The sequence below is a fragment of the Hirundo rustica genome, chromosome 21 (genome assembly GCF_015227805.2).
Source record: "Hirundo rustica isolate bHirRus1 chromosome 21, bHirRus1.pri.v3, whole genome shotgun sequence".
In the NCBI taxonomy this organism is placed as follows: domain Eukaryota; kingdom Metazoa; phylum Chordata; class Aves; order Passeriformes; family Hirundinidae; genus Hirundo; species Hirundo rustica.
In genome coordinates, this window is record NC_053470.1 from 3220647 (window position 1) to 3239914 (window position 19268).

Consider the following 19268-nt stretch of genomic DNA (forward strand, 5'->3'; position numbering starts at 1 on the left):
CTTTGCCCCTCCTGTCCCAGCGCTCCCCTCCCGGACAGCCAGACCGAGCTGGAGCGGAGGATGAGGGAGCGCAGGGATGGGGCAGCCCAGCCCAGCCCAGCCCAGCCCCGGCGGAGAGCGCTGTGCCCGCGGTGCTTCCAGCGAGCTGCCGGCCCGGTCCGTGCAGGTGCGGTGTCCGTGCCTCTGGCGGAGGAAGGGAAGGAGGGGTAAAGGGAGGGGAGGGACGGACAGGGAAGCCGGTGATTGACAGCTCAAAGTGGGCGCCGCTCCGCTGGCACATCCGCCGCCAAAGTTTTCTTTCACACGGAGAGAACTTTCTGTTGCCATGAAACTCGGGGGATTGGCGAGCGCCGTGCCCTCTACGCACCCTCCCCTCTTTCGGGGCAGCCGAGGGAAAAGCTCAAGCCGGCGGCGCGGTGGGTGTAGGTGGGGATGGCCGGGAGTGCCCGGCCGGCAGCCACCCACCCATCCCGGCCCCGCTCCCACCGACGCCGTGCCCCATCCCGGCATGCCAATGTAGATTCTCCCCCAGGCGAACAGCTCGGGACTGGAAGAGTTCAACCCGTCCATCCTCTCCCCGCCCCTTTATCCGCTCCGGGGGTGCATCCGTGCACTGCGGGCTCCCTCGGGAGCCTCTCCGAGCTTGGCACGGGGCTGTTCATCCGCCCGGGAGCCCCGAACCTCTTTGTGCCCGGCAACCGCGCAGCTCCGCTGGCAGCACAGCACGGCACGGAACAGCACGGCACAGCGCTCCGCCCGCTCCTTCTCCCCGCAGGGCACCCCCGGCCCGGCCGCAGCTGCGGGAGCCGCTCAGCCCCGGGGCAGGTGCAGGGTCCGGGGGCTGCGGGAGGGGCCCGGCACCCCCGGCCGCGGCATCCCCGAGCCCGGCTCCCTCCGCCCGCCCCCCCGGCCGGTCAGTTCCCGGCGTGGGGCTGTCGGGAACCGCTCGCTGATTGGCCGCCGCCCCCTCATTTATAGCCCGTCAATCACGGACCCCCGCGATCCGTGCGCGCATCCATCGCCCGCCGCTGCCCGCGGGAGCCGCTCCGCTCCAGCTCCGCCACCGCCGGCACCTCGGGGAGCGGCGCTTGTGCCGGGCACGAAAACTTCCTCCTTCTCTCGCGGCAGCCGCCCAGACAGGTTTTTGTTTTTTCTTTCTTTTTTTTTTTTTTTTTTTTTTTTCTTTTTTTTTTCCCCCGTTCTGAACTTCCTCTCCCCGCACGGTGCCCGCCTGCCCGCCGCCCTGGCGCACCTTTTGCCGGCCCCGGCCATGTACAGCATGCTGGAGACGGAGATTAAGGCGCCGCAGCCCACGCCGGGCAGCACCGGGGGCAACCCCGCTCCGGGGAACACCGGCAAAGGCGGCGGAGGCGGCGGGGCCGGCAACGGGGCGGGAGCGGGCTCGGACCAGGACCGGGTGAAGCGCCCCATGAACGCCTTCATGGTGTGGTCCAGGGGGCAGCGGAGGAAGATGGCCCAGGAGAACCCCAAGATGCACAACTCGGAGATCAGCAAGCGCCTGGGCGCCGACTGGAAGCTGCTGAGCGACGCCGAGAAGCGGCCCTTCATCGACGAGGCCAAGCGGCTGCGGGCCGTGCACATGAAGGAGTATCCGGATTACAAATACCGGCCCCGGAGGAAGACCAAGACCTTGCTGAAGAAGGACAAATACTCGCTGCCCGGTAATCTGCTGGCCCCGGGCGGGGGCAACGCGGTGAGCAGCCCCGTCGGGGTGGGGCAGAGGATTGACACTTATGCCCACATGAACGGCTGGACCAACGGGGCTTACTCGCTGATGCAAGACCAGCTGGGCTACAGCCAGCACCCTGGCATGAACAGCCCGCAGCTGCAGCAGATGCACCGCTACGACATGACGGGCCTGCAGTACAGCCCCATGATGTCCACGGCGCAGACCTACATGAACGCCGCCTCCACCTACAGCATGTCCCCCGCCGCCTACGGCCAGCAGCCCTCCACGGCCATGAGCCTGGGCTCCATGGGCTCCGTGGTGAAATCCGAGCCCAGCTCGCCGCCTCCGGCCATCGCTTCCCACTCGCAGAGGGCCTGCCTGGGAGACCTGCGGGATATGATCAGCATGTACCTGCCCCCCGGGGGGGATGCCACAGACCCTTCGGCCCTGCAGGGCAGCAGGTTACACAGCGTCCACCAGCACTACCAGAGTGCCGGGACTGCCGTGAATGGTACCGTACCACTAACTCACATTTAAACTCGGCTGCTCCGGACGGCTGCTCCCCGTCTTTAATCCCTATAAATCCCAACCACCGTCCCCCCTGACTACACCGGGACGTACGGCAGTGTTGTTCGGCTTAGCAGACTTGATACTAACTCTGGAGAAATCTTAAAAAGGAAATCCGCTAGTTGTGTCCTTTTTTTTATTATTTTATTTTAATTTTTTTCTTTTTTTTTTTTTTTTTGGTAAAAGATATTTGAGCAAGTTGTTATTTTTATTAGAGCACAAACTCCTGCCTCCTAGAAGCCGCTGTGAAATTTTCGAACCAAGGCAACTCCTTTCCTGGTTTCGGCTGGGTTGGGCACTGTTTTATTCGCTTCAAAAACTTTTTTAAAAAAAATCTTGCATCTTCCAGTTTGATTTCTAGCGTTGCAATGGCATAAACAAAACCCGCGGGCTTTTGTTTTTAAGCTCGGTTGTTCGCATAATCACTGTGGTTTATTAACTGTTTTGTTACCGACCCTCGCTTGGTTTCTATCCACAATCTGTAGCTTTCACGACTTTTTAATTTTTGAGGTTTTATTCCTTGAAAAGGGGGAGGTGGGAGAGAGCAGAGCTGTGCGGGTCGCAAACGCGTTTCTTTTATTTATAGTAAGTTGTGTGTCTTGGTTTTTCTTAAGCTGTAAACTTATGTAAATGGGTTTGTGAATTTTACTGTGAACCATGTTTTGACATATCGGACGAAAAACGTTTTAGTTTTGTTACCGGATTCCTTCCAAAAAAAAAAAAAAAAAAAAAGTTACCGAAATAACTCCTTCCTTGTTCCTTAGTCCTCGTTCGCTTCTTTCTTCCATAACGAAGAGAGAGATGAATAAATTTTCTACCAGGCACGTGGGGCGGTGTCCGGGCGGTTTGTGCGGGGCAGGGCCGAGCCCATCCCGGGGCTCCCGCAGCATCGCGGCCCCTCCGCGCCCTGCCAGCGCTTTTCGGCCGCGTTCCTCTGGCTGCCCAGCCGGGCTGTGTTTTGGGGGGGCGGGAGAGGGAGAATGCGCTCCTTGGATTTGGTTTTCTTTTAAAGAGAAGCGGGATCCGGGCCGGGGAAGCGTCGCTGCTCTGCGAGCCGCGGCCACTTGTTGCCTCTCGGCCGACGGAGAGCGAAAGGGATCGAAGGGGATTACGTCTCCGCCTTGGCTTGTTGCGGTTTTTTATTTCTTCTTTTTTGTCAGGAGGATTTGCCTTGAAACGCCAGCTCGCCTGAAATATTTACAAAAGTAAAAACCCGTTGGGGAACTCTTAATTAGGCTCCATTAAAAATGAATGGTTACAGGAATCCCCAGAGGAAGAGGAAATAAATAATTCAATCTTTTCTGTGTGTTGGACGAGTGCTTTGAGTCTGGACAACTTGGTTGTTTGTTTGGGTTTTTTTTGTTTTTCTTTCCTCGCCCTTTTCCCTTTTTATATTTTTTTGGTTGTTTTTTTTTTTTTTAGGGATGTGCGTGACTCGTGGCTGCGCTGCGGAACGGCCCCGCGGAGTTGCGGGGGCTGCCGGCGGAGCTGAGCATCGCTTCCCCGTCCCTGCGAGCCCTGCTCCGGCCGGCTCCCCGCGTGTGTCCCCGGCCCCTCGGCAGGGCCCGGCCCGAGCTCCGGGCTCTCCGCTCCGCAGCGCATCCCCGCTTCGAGCTTCGCCTCTCGCCTGCTCCCGCTGCCGTTTGCCTCGGGACAGGAGCAGAGGGAACGCTGGGGTTTGGGGTCCTGCCCTGCCACCCCTCATCGGCAGCTCCTTCGGGGGTCCCTTGTGCCCTTTGTGTCCCTTGTGCCCTTTGTGTCCCTTGTGCCCTTTGTGTCCCTTGTGCCCTTTGTGTCCCTTGTGCCCCTTGCCTGCCCGGGGCATCCTCGTTCCTTCCCCGCAGCGGGGGTGCCCCGGCAGCTCTCCTTCTCTGCCGGGCAGCACGGCCGGGCTCGGGCAGGGCTCTTCCAAGGGATGAGGATGTGCAAACCTCCCCGAGAGCCCCGTCCTGCCGGGTGCCTGGCTCCTGCTCCCCCGGGGAAGGGGCAGCTCCCGGAGCGGGGTGAGCCCCGGGCCCCGCTCGCTGCCCGCTCCGTCCCTGCCGGGGCCGGCCACCCTCTGGTCAGTGCGGCAAAGCCGGGCACCGCCACGGGCTGGGGGTGATCACGGTGTGGATGAGATCCCGGCGTGTTTCATCCCCGCAGCTCGGTTCTTCCGTAAGATTTCTGGTGGAATCTGGCAAACCTGTGGCGCTGCTGTCCTTCGGGGAGGAGCAGGAGGCTCTAGTAGCTGTAACATGACTTTCTAGCCCCGGTGGAGAAGCAGATCCGTAAATAAGCTGGAGGTCTGAGCCATCAGTGGCGTTAGCAGAGTGCAGGGCATGGGCAGCAGGGCTGATTTCATCTCAGATGGTGTCAAATTGCTCCCCAGAACTGGCAGTGCCAGGGCAGCTCTCAGTGGGGAAGGGGGAAATTCCCATTCCCTGAAATAATTCTCCCTCCACTTCCCCAGGCAGGTGTGCAGGTGCAGGTCTGACAAAAGCCGGGGCACCTGAGCAGCTGCCAGCACTGGAATTATACTTGGTGTCTTCAGAGCCAAACTGCAGCTGCATCATTATAATTAGTTGTTCTTTACATCTGAGTTCTGTGGAAGTGGATTCTCTGCCATGAAAGGAGAGAAATGCTGTTTTTTCAGAGTCTGTAGTATTTTTAAGCTCAGCTTATCCTTGTTTGGCCTAAGTCAGGAGGGTCTGTGAGCGAGTTCCTGAGAGATCACAGAAAACTCTATAAATGTCCCTGCCTTGTTCTCTCTGGGAGCTCCTATCAGTGGTTTGTCTTGGGGCTGCTTTTCCTGATTTACTGGTTTTGAGATGTCCAGGTAAAATTGCCAATGCAGTTTTCAGCTTCCCGGGGCTAAACTTCATCCCAAAGTTCACAGGCTGTGGTCAGAGCTCGTGGGAAGGGTTGTGAACAGGTGCACACACTGGACCGGGGCCCGTGGACCCAGTGGAAGCCAGCCTTGTAATTAAGCACAAATACTGATCCAGCCTCTTCTTCCCTCAACAGGAGTGTGCTTAATTAGAGAGCCAACAGCACAGGGGGAGACAATGCCTGAAAGACAGCTTTTTTCCCCCAAACAGCACTGTTACATCCTTTGCTTGGGCCCAGGGATTTTTTCCTCCTGAACAAATGCAGAAATAAGTTATCTTTAGATCTGATGAAGGTATGTTTTACTCACGTGAACTCCACTTTTAAATTTCCAGAGTATCTAGCTCTTGACATCCCTCCTGCACGAATTAAATCTAAACGCCTTTTGAGCACTGCCCAGGCAGGATTTCCTTCTCCTGCTGGTGTGGGGGAGCTCAGAACGGAGCCATTAACATCCACAGGGAGACCAGGTAAAGTTCTGAACTCTGAAATGCTGGGTTGTTTCATGTGCACCATCATCAGCAACTCTCTGCACAGCTAAAACAACTCCAGCCTTGTTCCACAGCATCCAGAATAAATGCACCCTTTATCTTTAGAATGGCAGAGCGCTGGCTCTGAAGGGGTTAATGTGTAATGACATTAATTAAAGTGCAATGACAATATTTAGGCTTTTGTTTTAACATGTTTTGGAGTGGAAGATAACACTCGGTGCTGTTGGTTTGTCAAAACCCTGTGTACTGGGTTGCATTTTCATGGCTCCTTCCTGTGCCGAAGAGCTTCAGAATTAAACCTATTGCAATGAAAGTTGGTAAGTTAAAGTACTTCAAATTAAATTTTTTGAAACAGTGAGTAAAGTATAACAATTAGCAGAGGAAACTGATTGTGGGTATTTTAAGAATATGTGTTAAACGGCATGTTTTTCGTATTTCTACTATTTCTTTCCTGCAAGAAGAGATGAAGATTAAATTCAGGAGAAGCATTGGCATAGACACTCTGTAAAAACATCCATAAATTATCTTTTTAGCTGTCCCATATCAAACAGAGGACTAAGGATGATACTTCTCAGGAACATTGTTAGGAAGACAGGAACTTGTCCTCCAATGTTAAGGGGAAGGATGATTTCCCAGGAACGAGTACACCTGAAACCTGAAGCTGGGAGATGTTCAGGGCTGGAATGTTGCTGCTGTTCTCAGTGCCTGCGAAAGAGAAAAGCTTGATACAGTTTCTTTTCCACTTGCACAGACCTTGATCCTAGATTTCCTGTAGTCGTGTCCGGTTTATTCTCATGCTGCAGATTCAGGTTATTTCTGCGGTAAATTTCATCACTAAATTCTGACAGAACACTGAAATAACAAAGAGAAGATGTGAATCCATTTCTTTCATGGTTTCTCAAGGGAGTTGTGGCTAGCCATCCTTGCAGATGTGTTTGCATGGGGTAACTTAGTGGTTGATGCAGGTTTCCAGAATAGTTTTCCACATTCTTCCCTATCACAACTTTTAATTGATGCCACTGCAAGCGGCAATCAGTGCAACACTTCTTCCCAACAGAATGTCCTCAGAACGAGGAATTAATTATTCTTTGCTGCCGAAAAATACCATTCACAGCCAACTTCTTTGCTAGTCAAGCAAACAGGATTTTAGATTTGCTTCTTCCAAAGGCATCCTCAGAAGCTCAGTGTCCCTATTAAACCTCAGTTTTCCAGTTTCTGGCTCCTTAGTGCAGCAGGGGAGATTGCAAAGCACGTGAGCAAACGTGGGGGAGAGGCAGAGAACTGGGGGAGGTCACAGCACATCCATAAAAAGATTTATTTATACCTTCTCCATGACGAAAAAAAAAAAAAAAAATTCTCTGCCACACTGTTGTGCTCATGTTTATTGCTGCTGCCGAGTTCAACTGTAAAATATTTCTATTTATTCAGGAATACATCAAATTAAAACTAATCAATCTGAGCGTGGTTTGGCCTGGTTTGAAAACATCTGTGCCGCTATGGATGAAGTCTCAGATTCAGGTCCGCATCAGGAAGAAGTTGTGGGGTGGAAAAATCTGCATTTTTTCCACGCTTTGGCCATCCCATGCCGGGGGGGATTGGTGCAAACTCCCCTCGGCTGATGGGGTGAGGTGTGAAACACCAAACTCCTGCATAAACCGGGCTGCCTGCAAAGAAATGCAAAAGTGAGCCGGGCTCTGGGTCCCTGTGTGGAAATTCCACGTGCACCCAGGGCTGAGAGAGCCAGGCATCATCCTGGGGAACAGCTCAGGAATAAGAGGGAAATTAAGCAGTGTTAAAAACTTGCGAGCTGCTGTCATTTATCTCTTCTGGGGCTTCTGATTGAGACTTCTGGCCTCGGTGAGCTTTTCTCTTTGTCTCTGTGGAGAATATTATGCATCTTTTCTATGCAGGCCATAGGAAATAGTAGAGCAGTGATTGCGCCGAGCCTTCAGGATTTCCCCTTTGTACGGGGCTCGGCTTATTCATTTCATGCATCATTCACAGCTTGCTGCGCTGATTTCAAAAATTCTATCCATCCACTCGACACAAAGGGGAGAGACGGAGCAGAGCGGTGGACGTGCCTTAGGTGCAGGGAACGACTGTTCCCTGAATGCCATTTGCAGGGGAAGGAATCTTGAAAGTCAATGGGAACTTTGCCCATTCAGGGTTCAGGATAAGACACTTGGCATTGAATTCATTTTCATGAATGCTGCCAAGCCGGAGAAGCTTCTCTTCCACAAGGTTAAGGGAAGATATTTTAATCCAAGTAATTATTTTCTCTCTCTTTTATTTCCCCCCCTCCTCTCCCTTTCGATTCACTGGGCAGTTTTGCTTTTACAGCCTGTAAACAGCAAATGTCACTGTAGGAATTCCTTTTAAAAAAAAACAACAAGTTATGCTTTCATAATTAAGAGAAAACTTCCTTTCCTTTAAACCTGAGTCTGTTACAGGCGAACATTTGTGAAACAGGTGTGAATTTTTTATGAGCATACCAGAGCTGGGATAGTAACTGAATCAAGTGTCATGGCCCTAAAGTTAAAGGAAGTAAAGGAGCTGAATATACAGATTGGCAAACATTTGTATCGAGGTGATTCCGTGCAGTTTTCCAGGCATTCAGCAGGGCTGTGTGAGTGGCTGCAGGAAGGATTAGCCCTGCCTGCATTCTCTGTCCTAAGAACCACTGAAGTTTTCCTGACTTGGATGATTTTGTGCAGAGCATGGAATATTATAATTTTTTTATTATTATTATTATTATTTATTTTTTTTTTTAATTAACTATACCAAAGTAAGGAGATCAACTCCTTGAAAGTATTTTGCTTCCTTCTGCAATAACTCTTCGGCTCTTCTCTCTGGATTTCAGGTCTGACCCAGTATCAAATCTAGCCAAGAACAAATGCTTAGATCTGAAAGTCTTGTGTAAGCAGGCATGAATAACCTTGGATTAACTGCTAGAGGCAGTAAGGAATCTTTTGGGTGGATTTTTTTGTTGTTGTTGTTGTTTTGTTTAGACAGCAGCAGAACAAAAATATTATTGAAGAGTTTCAACTGTGGTGGCATTGACAGTTCTCCTGGAGGTTCTGGAGTAGGAAACACGATTTTTTTTGGCCTCTAGCACAGGGCTGTCCATCTGTGCCCTGCAGTTATTTTGTTTTCAGTGGCTGACAGGCCAGTTAATGACAGGACGAGGCTTGTGAGCTGCACAGAGAGGCACGGAGCAGCCAAAATCTGCCATATCCTTTGGGCTTCCTTTTACATGAAACTTCTCCCACAACCGTTTCCTTTTCAATTACTCAAGAGAGGACTAGAATTTAGGCCAGCCTAAACTGAACTGAACGAGTATTTGATGAGGATTTGCAGTCCTGTGCCTGGGCTCGGGTTCTGCTCGTCTGCTCCTCCCTCCTCCGTCCTGCCGAGGTTCAGAAAGTGGCTGTGAACGCAACCTCCACGCCCAGGCAGCTGGATATGGTCACTTCAGTCTTTTTTGGGGGGTGAAAAACATTTTCACTGGACTGTCAGAATGCCAGCCTGCTGAAAGAGCCCAGCCTATGTTTTGATACAACCTCGAGAAAGTTCATTTCTCCTCACTCTGAGGTTTCACCCCTTCTTTCCAAGCAGGACTACTGATCTCTATCTTCTATCCAAGCAGAGTTTCTAACAGCTCCACACCAGAATTTTGTTGTTGCTGACAAGATGTGAGGATATTGCCAGAGCTGGCTGCTGAGCATCTCTATACCTTGCTCAGGTGGGAAAGGAAGGAGGAACAAAGAGAAATGTGAAGGCAGAGATTGTGTATCAGGATGGGAACCAGAGGAAGGACAATGTGATGCTGAAATAGGGACATAAAAACTGTCCTTAAAGTGCTGAGTGGTCACAGCACCAAATTCTCTGATTTGGGACAAGGAAGTGGCTGGATGTGGTCCTTGGATGAGGAGCAGCCCACGGGGTCACCTCCTTGGGTGGTTTCCAAACTGTGGTGCCTGAGCTTGTTGTCAATCCATGGGAGAATTCCCTGGACAGCTCCTGATTAACAACCATCATCAGCCAGAGGTTTTGAGACTGCAGAAGCACTGGGGAGAGAAAAAGCAAGCACAACAGCCCTTTATTGTCAGGGAGATGAGAAAGTCATCAAAAAAGTCAGGGTTCCAAGCAGAGGCCTGAGCAGCTCAGGTGTGAGGGAGAGGATTCGGGTTTCCCTTGCCCTCCTAATGGGAAAAATCCCATTGCAAATGGGGAACAGGTGACTTCAATAACCTGCATCACAAAATTTGATGTAAAGGCAACCCTGGAGCTCATTTAATTTTGATATTCTCCAGGCTGGGAGCTTTTCAGGGGAGCAGGACTGGCTTTCCCCAGCTCCTGAAGTTTTAGGTGTGATTTTTGACGCTCGCATCCACACATCTGAGCAGGTTTAACCGCACAGTTTGTGCCCGCCTTAATTCCATCTCCAAAGGCTGGAGCAGCCCAAAGGGAAGTGTGGGAAAGCAAATAGTAACCCCCAGCATGGGAGGTAAGTGAAAGCTGTGGCTCTGGGAAATGCATTGTTCCAGCTAAACTGAGAGCCTCTGCTCCCCTTTGAAGCCTTAGAAGGCAGCTCGTGAGCTGCACTGGTGCATGTGGAAAGGGGGACTAGAGACAGAGCAATTTAAAGCCGGGCTTTTCTGATTTAGTCGCAAACATTCGCTCGCTGCAGGCGTGGGAATTGCAGGTCTGGAGAATGGCATCGTGACAAATAGGGGTTTCTCTGAGTCCGTTTGGTGAAGGGGGCAAGATGTAAAAAAAAAAAGAGAGTGAAACAACTAATGGGGGTGGAAGGGGACAGTCCAGAGGTAATGGGATGAAAGGAGTTTGTCACCTTGAAAAGTGTATGTTCTGCTTCTGAGATTGGCTTAAAACTGTGAAGGAAACAATGCAAAGTTATTTTGTATTTATAATAATCCCCGTTTTCCGTGTCTCGTAGTTACTTTTTCAACACGCACGATGTGGCCAGAATCTTATCCTTACCTTGAAGCGTGAGCACGACAGAAAAAGCAGTTGTAGCTAATGAGTGAGCAGGAACAATAGAGATCTACTGGCATTTGTCCCTAAAATCTCTGTGCGAAGGGGAGGATGGATGGGGGAGCTTTGAGAGGGAGCTAGCGCAGATCTGCTGAATTTCGATGAGGATTTTTCTAGTTTGTCTCCCATTCTGGTTGGCTGCATTATTATTTATCTCATCACTCAAATTGTGGTAGGTGCTGCTTGCTTGGAGTATGAATAACAAAGCTGTTGGGCTCGGTGGAGTTCACTTATGCAGTAGGAGAGAATAATTCTCTCCTCTCCAGGAACTGCTGGGTAAAATGTAATAGTCTTGGCTGTGCCTCGAGGGTTTAGGGTAAAGGATCATAACGGTGCCTTCTGACCTTAAAGTACAGAAGTATTTAAAATAAATCCAGGTGTATATCAGGATTGTATCCAATGTGCAGTCAATGAATTCCCCCTACTTTCCTTTGTATCCCTGCAACAACTTTTCCTGAAGTATAGGGCACAAAAACGAGTTTAATAATTGTTGGATCAAGTGATAGAGGAAAAAACAATGTAAACCATCAGGAATGCATTCTATCCCACAAATGGTGCTGCCATAGCCTCACTGTTCACCAGCATTGCTCATATCCATTGTTAAACTTAGTTTGAAGAGGGAGTTTAGTAATTGCTTTCAGGTAAAATTGGACTAATCCTAAAATTACAACATTTTCACCTGAGACACCTGTCTGAGCAAATTCTCCTTCCCTGGGCCCACTGAAGTCATCTTCAGGCTGGAGTGTTTGTGGGTAGGATCAGCTGTTAAACAATTGAAAACATTTCTATTTCCATGGCCTGAAGTACCCTCAGCATTTAGAGTCTCCTGAGGAAAGAGGGGAAGAGAAAACTCCCTGGTGCTGAGGATTCTGTATTGCAGGGCTAGCTGAGGTCACTGTAGAGCCAGCAGGCGGGAAAAGCTTTTTTTTTAATCATGAAATTTTAGACCATCTACAAATGTCCATGCACATCTCAGATCATTGGGACCCGTGGATTTCTGTCCTTGCTGGCAGGTAGAGAAGGTGGGCGGGTTTCACAGCCCATGAATGGTTTGTCATTTGCTCTCAAAGAATCTCCCGAACGTCCTGGCTGTGGCAGAGGCACTGCACAGATGTGCAGGATGGGGCTGTGCTTTTTAATGAGGGGAAATGCATCAGGAAGGTGAGCAGGATGTTGATGCAGTCTTCCAGGTGTGCGTCTGGACCCACAGAGAGCAGGTGGAGAAAACTGAGACCTCAGCTAAAAAAAAACACTTAAGGGGTCTAAAAGACATCCTCAAGAAACTTAAAAAGAGGTGGGTACAGAGGTGGATGTATGGAGACTGTGGGATGACCACTGAAGGGAGTAAGAAATCTGCATAACACCTGAGGGATGCAAAAAGAAAAGCTCTGCTGGGTGGTGGCCTGTGACACAACCAGGAAAAATGGGAGGATTTAATGGCAGTGAAGGAAAAGGCTGATGTGCAGTGTTCTCTCCAGAGGTTTCCAGATGTGGACTGGATAAAACATCTGTGAGCTGTAGAGAAGACTCTTTTGTCAGAGATCTGTGTTTCATGGCTGTCCTCCGCATTCACTTATAAAAGAATTTATTTTCTCTGATTGGAACATCCCTGATCAGGTGTGTTCCTCAATGTCTTGGAAGCCTGGCAGTGCTGTACTAGGAGAGAACTTGTGGTTTGGGGATGATTCTTAACTTTGGGTGGTGGTTTCTTTTTTCCCGTCAGATTTAAGGAATCAGTGCAACTCTGTTAGCAAAGGAAAAGGGTCCAGGGGCCCCAGTGAGGCAGGGGCAGAGCCAGCAGTGATCCCTGGCCTGAGTGATGCTCTGCCCGCAGTTTGGAATGGAATTTTCCAAATGGGCCCTGTCTGCAGCATTTCCTTGTGCTGATGGTGGAGCTCCAGCAGCCCTGGAGGGAATTCCTCCCAATTTTCTCCTTACACCTCTGCTAAGGGTTCCTGGCCTTAGCAAGGGAAGAGTTTCTACGTCACTGCATCCTGGCTAGAAGTCATCACGGTTTCAGATACTCTGGGCTGCTTCTGCTCGAGGGCTGGCAATCTTCCTGTCTCATGTGGCTTTGTCATGCTGGCACAGGGACAGTAAACAGTCATGGACTTGTTTTCCATTTTGCCCCAGTGCAGGCTGTCACAGCTTATCCAGGGAGAGTCAAACTTAATTTAAAGACGCTTTTCCTGCTCCCGGTAAACAACCACACCTAAGATGTTTGGCTCAATTTCATTAAAAATAGAACTTCTGTGGAATTTTAAACACTTTTCATTAAACAGAAGGGGCAGTTCATGTGTTTTGTAAAGCATGCTGAAGACAAGGAAGGATAGTGGGATTTAAAGCCTATCAGTGTTCCCTCAAAAAGTTTGGCATGATGGGGTTTTGCTCTAAGTTCGTTTTGTTTCGGATCAGTTCTGTGGTGGGGTAACTCGTAGCTGAGCCTGCTGCTGGGTTTGACGCTTCCGTTGAATCTACTAGCAGCTGCAAAATTCCAGGAGCCCGGCCTTTTCATGATTCAGTGACCATGTAATTGGCCATGGGATTTATTCAGCCTTTTCATTCCGTGTGACCCTTCCCTACAGCATCCTACCAAAAACCTCCTGCTCAAAGTCTGTGCCTTTCTGTTGTGCGCTCCCGGCGAGCGCCTCACGGCTTCCAACCCGTTTTCCTTGCGTATAAAACAAGGTGAAACATCATTTTAATGGCTGCCCGCTTGTCGGCATGGTTGTAGAAGCTGAGAGTGACTTTAAAACGCAGCCAACCGGGGCTTGGTGAGCGCAGGGATTTGTTCTCTGCGCCCGCTTTGGTTATTTCTGCAAGCGGTTCCTGAACGGACCATCAGGAGCAGACACGGGCACAGAGGGACAAACAGCCGAGCACCACCTCAACCTCCATCCCGGAAAAAAAAACCCTGAAACGCCGTGATTGAATCAGCCAGCAGCAGTATTTGGGGAGTTTCATGACTCCTGGGAGGCAGCTGCCTCCTCTTTATCCGCCCTCTGGCTGGGAGCCGTGGGTGTGGGAGGAATGCAGGATTGGGCGCTTATCTCTCCATCCTGCCCCGGCCGTGTTTGGAGCCGCTTTGGAGTGGGGATTTGCCTGGAAAAGGTTGCCAGGGTTTGCACTTTTAGGGGTCTTTTTTTTGTGTTGTTTGGATTTCTCCTAACCCCGCAATGCAGTATTTTCACGTGAGTGATGTTGTAGTAAGGCAGATTTACCTGGGAGCCTACCCGGAGGTGATCACTGCTGAAAGAGTTGCTGCTTCTGGCACTGATGGTGGAGATTTTGATCTCTGTTATATATTTTGGCACGGAAAAACTAGTTTTACAAAGGTGTGGCTGAAATCAAAATTCACCGGAGGTTTGGCTTCCAAGGGCCGCCGGTGTGGCAGGATTAGAGCTGCAGTGTCACCCAGGATAACTCCGCAAAATCACCAAAAGTGCCTTTTACATCTGAGAATTACAGCTGTAGGTTGTTTCAGGAAGAAAGAAAGGGGGAAAGGGTGCTTTAAAATATGCTGCTAGTAAAAAATTAAATTAAAGAAAGAAAAATCTTACTGAAGTGACGGTTTTTCCCTTAAATTGATTTTTTTCCCCCCCAGAACAGTAAAGGTTGTGCTATACCAGTTGTTGACTGATATTTGGAGGGGGTAAAAAGTGTTTTTGCCAGTTATTCAGATGCAGAAGCCTTGCCAGTGTCACAATGAGCAACGAGAGCTATGTGGTAGGGGAATGAAGAGCGGCAAGAGCTTTGCTTTGTGTTGTTGGAGAAAATTGAGACCTCAGCTTTTTTTGGTGTTTTTTTTTTGTTTTCCTTTCTTCTCAAAGAGTTTTTTTTTCAATCCTATAATAGCTTCTGGACATCCTGGTTCGTGGCATGGGGAAGCTCAGCTGCAGTATGGGGTAGGCTCATGACAGAACTCATGGCCTCGCTGGATTTCACCCCCTTTGCTGAACGTTCTGCGGTTTTTTGGTTTTTGTTTTTGTTTTTTTTTTTTTTTTTTTTTTGAGGTAAAAGGGCAATTCCCAGGAGGGGCAGCAAACGATGCTGTGATTATCACCGCATCGAGCTCGGGGATGCCCCATCAGTGGCCGGGCAGGGGGTGGCATCCTGCATCTGCATTCAGATCTAACAGGCTCTGCTCTCCCACGCGGCATTCCAGCCGGGGGGCGACCCCAAAGCGCCCGGGGGGCGACCCCAAAGCGCCGGGCACACCCCTGAGCCCCTGGTGCCCAGCGTCCCTGCAGCCCCGCAGCATACCTGGGCAGCGATAAGAGATCCCCGGCGATGAGAAATGGGTGATTTTTGCATAGAATTTCAGATCCTGCAGACAAAATATCAGAGCCCGACTGCACAGAGAGAGAGTGGCTTCGTGCACAGATGGTGACTTAGTTTAGGACTTTACTGAACAACTTCTGATAAAATTCCTTCTATTAATCTTCTGTGACAGATTTTTTTTCCCTCCCCACTGAAAACAGTAATTAAATTACTTTCTCTTTCTACATTTTTTGTTTGTTTGTTTGGGTGTTGATGTTGTTGTTTGTTTGGGTTTTTGTTTGTTTGGGGTTTTTTTTCTCCCTTGAGAGCTGGGCCACTGATTGAGGCACCCCTGAGCTGACTTATGTAATTTAAAAGTTCATCTTTAAAAATCTGTACCTTGAACCACAAGGCTGAACTGCAGCAGCGTTGTTTATTATGTTGGACAATATATTAACCCTGCTCGGCTTCGTAAAAATGTGAAAGTTTGGCTTGTATTTCCTTTTTGCCCATTCTTATGTCCTCCAAACAACGACATTTCTGCACAAAGTGAAATTTAGATGTTTTAATGAAAATTGTGAAGGCCGTTATTATGCTGGGACAGTTTAAGCGAGGAATAATTGCGATTAATTTATGACCGCTGCCTACTCGCGCTGATTCTGTGATGCCAGGCGATGGACTGGCAGCTCACTCGGTGCAGTTTGGGCTCCTCCTGGGCAGCTTGAACACACGCTGGACAATCCTGCTGCTTTTCCTGCCCCTCAGCCCGAGACTCCCTGTGTCCCAAAGCTGAAGTGAGGCGGAGATGCGCTCCCGAGCGGCAGCAATTCACAGCCTGGCTCATTAACATAACCCATCATTAGAGCTGCTTTATTGCTCCCAGCCCGGGGTATTTACACAGCGCTTGAGGAAGCGTCCCTGGAGCTTCCACGGCCGCATCCAGGGGGGATTGTGCACCGGGAATTCGCAGCATCTTCTCCGGGTCCTAAACGAGCAGCACAGAATGTCAATTTTTAGAACCTGGAGCAACAGAGCGCGTGAACGTTCGCGCTGGGAAAAAAAAAAAAAAAAAAGAGTTGGGTGCAGATCTGATCTCATTCCTGCTCTTGTTGCAAAGTCCTAGGAGCACAAAATTGTCACCTTGAGTGCCACAGGACACAACCTTTGAGCTCTCAAACTCTGGGTTTTGTGGAGCGCTTTTCAAGGAGGCAGTTAGTTTGGTAATTCCAATTTTAAGGGCCGGAGGAGCCCGAGGTACTTCTGGTAATTCCCGAGGGCAGTGAGGAGCAGCAGGGTCGGTGCCTTGTCCCCCCTCATCCTATTGTTATAAATACGTATTATATTGTTGGCTTTCCGTATTTTATAATATTATTATTTTATAGTATTAAAATAGATGCTATATGTATAGTGTTAAAAATGGCTTTGCCATATGAATATAGTTTTTATTTCTGCTATTAGCAAAAATTAGGCAGAGTGGTAATAGTTAATAGAGTACGCTTAAGCTGTCTGCTTGGCCGGGATAACATCCAGTGAACACGAGGACCCTGCTGCTGACAGGCCGACCATCAAACACCCACCATCTATATAAAATATGGACCAAGGCCCAAACTGGAAGGGATAAAATGAACAGATTTAAAGCCACGGCCAAAAAAGCACCCGTGCTCTATAAAGGACCGGCCATGCCGAACTGTTCCTAGAATACAGAAATTTGTTTGCGAAAAAGTATAAATATGCATAACCAGTCTATGAATATGCAACAGGCTGATGTAATTTTAATACGTGTGTAAGGGATGTCTCCAAAAGTAATGGGTGTGCTCTTAGCTAAATGCCAAGCACCCGGCCGTTTAACCCTTTACTTTATCTCCTATTGCCTTTTAAACAAACATTCTAAATTTTACCAAAAAAGGCAAAGCTCCTTTTTCACACTGTCACCAGCGCAGCCCCCGGGGCAGCCAGAGCAGAGGATTTTTTTTTTTGCGGCCGGATTTTTCACTCCTGTGCCTGTGCCCGGCGATGGCCGAGAGGGAAGGTGCGAAAATCTCCCCCTCCCTGATATTCGCGAGTGCAAATCGGTGACGATCTGGACCCGAACGTCCCCGCTCGGAGGGATTTGGGATGGGATGAACGGGGCAGGGCGGTGATGGCTGTTCCAGGACAGGGATAATTGATCCATGGCTGCAGGGCACCGCTCCCAGCGCTCCTCACACCCACCCTGCCCGCTCCCTGCTGCGGCACCCGGCCAAAACCTGCCGTAAAAAGTTTAACCCTCGCGGCTGGGCTTCCCATTTCCCACCCAAAGGGTTCCAGCGGGTTGCTAATGAGCAAGCAGAATAGTTAATTACTGCCCAGCAGAGAAGTGGCTGGCAAAACTCAGGTTTTGGGAACGATTTCGTACCCACGGCACTTTTTTGAGCCGCCCCGGCTGAACGATGCCCGCAGGAGCCAAACCCACGGGGGGAAAAGCAATCCGCGGCGTGTCAAACCCGTGAGCATCAGGTGTGAAAAAGCCATCACCGAGCCCCTAAAGCCATCCTGGGCTGTGCTTGGCCCCGATGCTCTCGGCGGTCCCCGGAGCTGCAGGGAGGGGACCGCATTCCTCCGCTCCTTCCACCCTGGGGTGGAGCACGGGCTGCTCGCTCTCACCCGCCCCGGTGATGGGCAGCAGCATCCAGCCAAGCCTCCGACAGCTGTCCCCTCTGCAAAAGCGGCCTTCGTACCCAGGATGAGTAAATATACCTAGGCGGACAGAAAAAGGAGATGCTGAGGGTTGTGTTTGTGGGTTCGTTTGGCCCCGAACAGCTGCATCAGGAAATCTCTTCATGGCAGCCTGAATTTCTGCTCAGCCACAGTTCCCTTCCCTGGAGTGGGGGCAGAGATGCCTGCTGATGCGGCAGTTTGAAAGTGAAATTTTTAAATTTCAGGAGAAAAACAAAACAGAACCGCTCAAAAAAAATCCGATTTTTTTTTTTTTTTTTTTTTTTTGTTGTTGTTTTTTCCCCCCAAACCAGTCAAGCTGTAAGACTGATGCAAACAGTGAAAAATAAGGAGCGAAAAATCTAAAAGCGATGTGGAAAAGGACGATGGGGTTGTGTGGAAGCAAAGGCTCTGGTTTGTAGCATGGCACTAGAAAGCTGAGCAAAGGGCTCTGTGTGTGCAAATAAAAATACAATTAAAATAATAAAAAATGCAAATAAAGGTGGAAAGGAGCCCATTTTTTAAGACCAACTGAAAGTTCTGACCTGTTAAAACGTGGGGTCAGCTTTTTGATCAGTGTTGTTGTCCTGCCTGATATCCAGCAGTGCGTTTAGGGCTTTTCACGAGTACTTAAAGCCATTTCTTGAGGATCAGTTATATCTGACTCAAGCAGCATTTGGCTTCCCTCCCCACACTCCCCCAATTTTCCCCTCAGTTTCTTATCTTTGGCCTTCTGTGACAACGCTGGCCTTTTAAAAAGCGTTTATGGGCGGAAATCAGGGCGTAGACATTATTTTAGCAAAGCTAAATCACCGTCAGGAGGTGAGGGTCCAGCCCATCACTTTTAGCAGGTATTTTGCCTCTGACTTCCACTCAAACCGTATCATCAGTACTTTTCGCTCCCAATTAGATGTTTAAATTAACCCTTCATTAAGGTGACAGGAGGTGATAGAGATACTTTTCACTGTAATGAACACAGATTTAGGGTATATTCTGCACCTCCCATCGTTCTGGAGACAGCTGCTCCGGAGGCTTTGAGAACTGAGATTTTTCAAAGGATCTGGAATCGTACTTAAAATCCGTTTTTTTCCCAGCCATCCACAAACACTTAATGACTGTTCGGAGAGTAACAATTTGGGTTGCGGGAAGAAGAGCATATGGGCAAAATTGAAATATTCTGCAGAGTATTTAGCACTAGCTGAATAATAGGTATTTGCACATACCTAGTATTTGTGCTTTAGAGGTATTTGTGGCACCTCGTTTTTCTTGGTGACTCGGCACAGTTTTTACCTATCTTTGCCGAGGATGAAGAATTTCCTTTGTATTTGGTTTGGCACACACTGAATTGGCATTTTTGCAATGCATTTAATTCTTTCCTTCTTTTATTTATTTATTTTTTCTTTCTTTCAGGTGATAGTAAATTCAAAGAAGTCTGATTTATTTCTATTTATTTCTATTTTTTTTTTTTTTTTAAGGTCCTGTGCAATGATGTGTGTAAATTGACCCAAAACACACGGCAGCTCCTTAACTTGGAGATCATTGCACATGTATGAGCCCAAGCATGAAGGAATGAGATCTCCCTGCCAAGTGCTTGGCTGGCATTTTGTTAATTATATATGCTATTTTATAGCCTTAATGCTCAC

At 49.3% G+C, this 19268-nt stretch overlaps 1 protein-coding gene across 1 annotated transcript; it reads left to right on the top strand.

Moving 5' to 3' along the window:
- The first annotated feature begins 1050 nt into the window (after positions 1-1050).
- Positions 1051-3466, top strand: LOC120762059 (transcription factor SOX-3-like). Its single transcript, XM_040084071.2, has one exon. It carries the CDS (start codon positions 1271-1273, stop codon positions 2225-2227), a length of 957 nt encoding a protein of 318 aa, XP_039940005.1. The 5' UTR covers positions 1051-1270; the 3' UTR covers positions 2228-3466.
- Positions 3467-19268: the final 15802 nt, after the last annotated feature.

What these genes read in the sequence shown, in the direction of transcription:
- LOC120762059 (XM_040084071.2), top strand. Translation starts at nt 1,271, where the DNA reads ATGTACAGCATGCTGGAGACGGAGATTAAGGCGCCGCAGCCCACGCCG.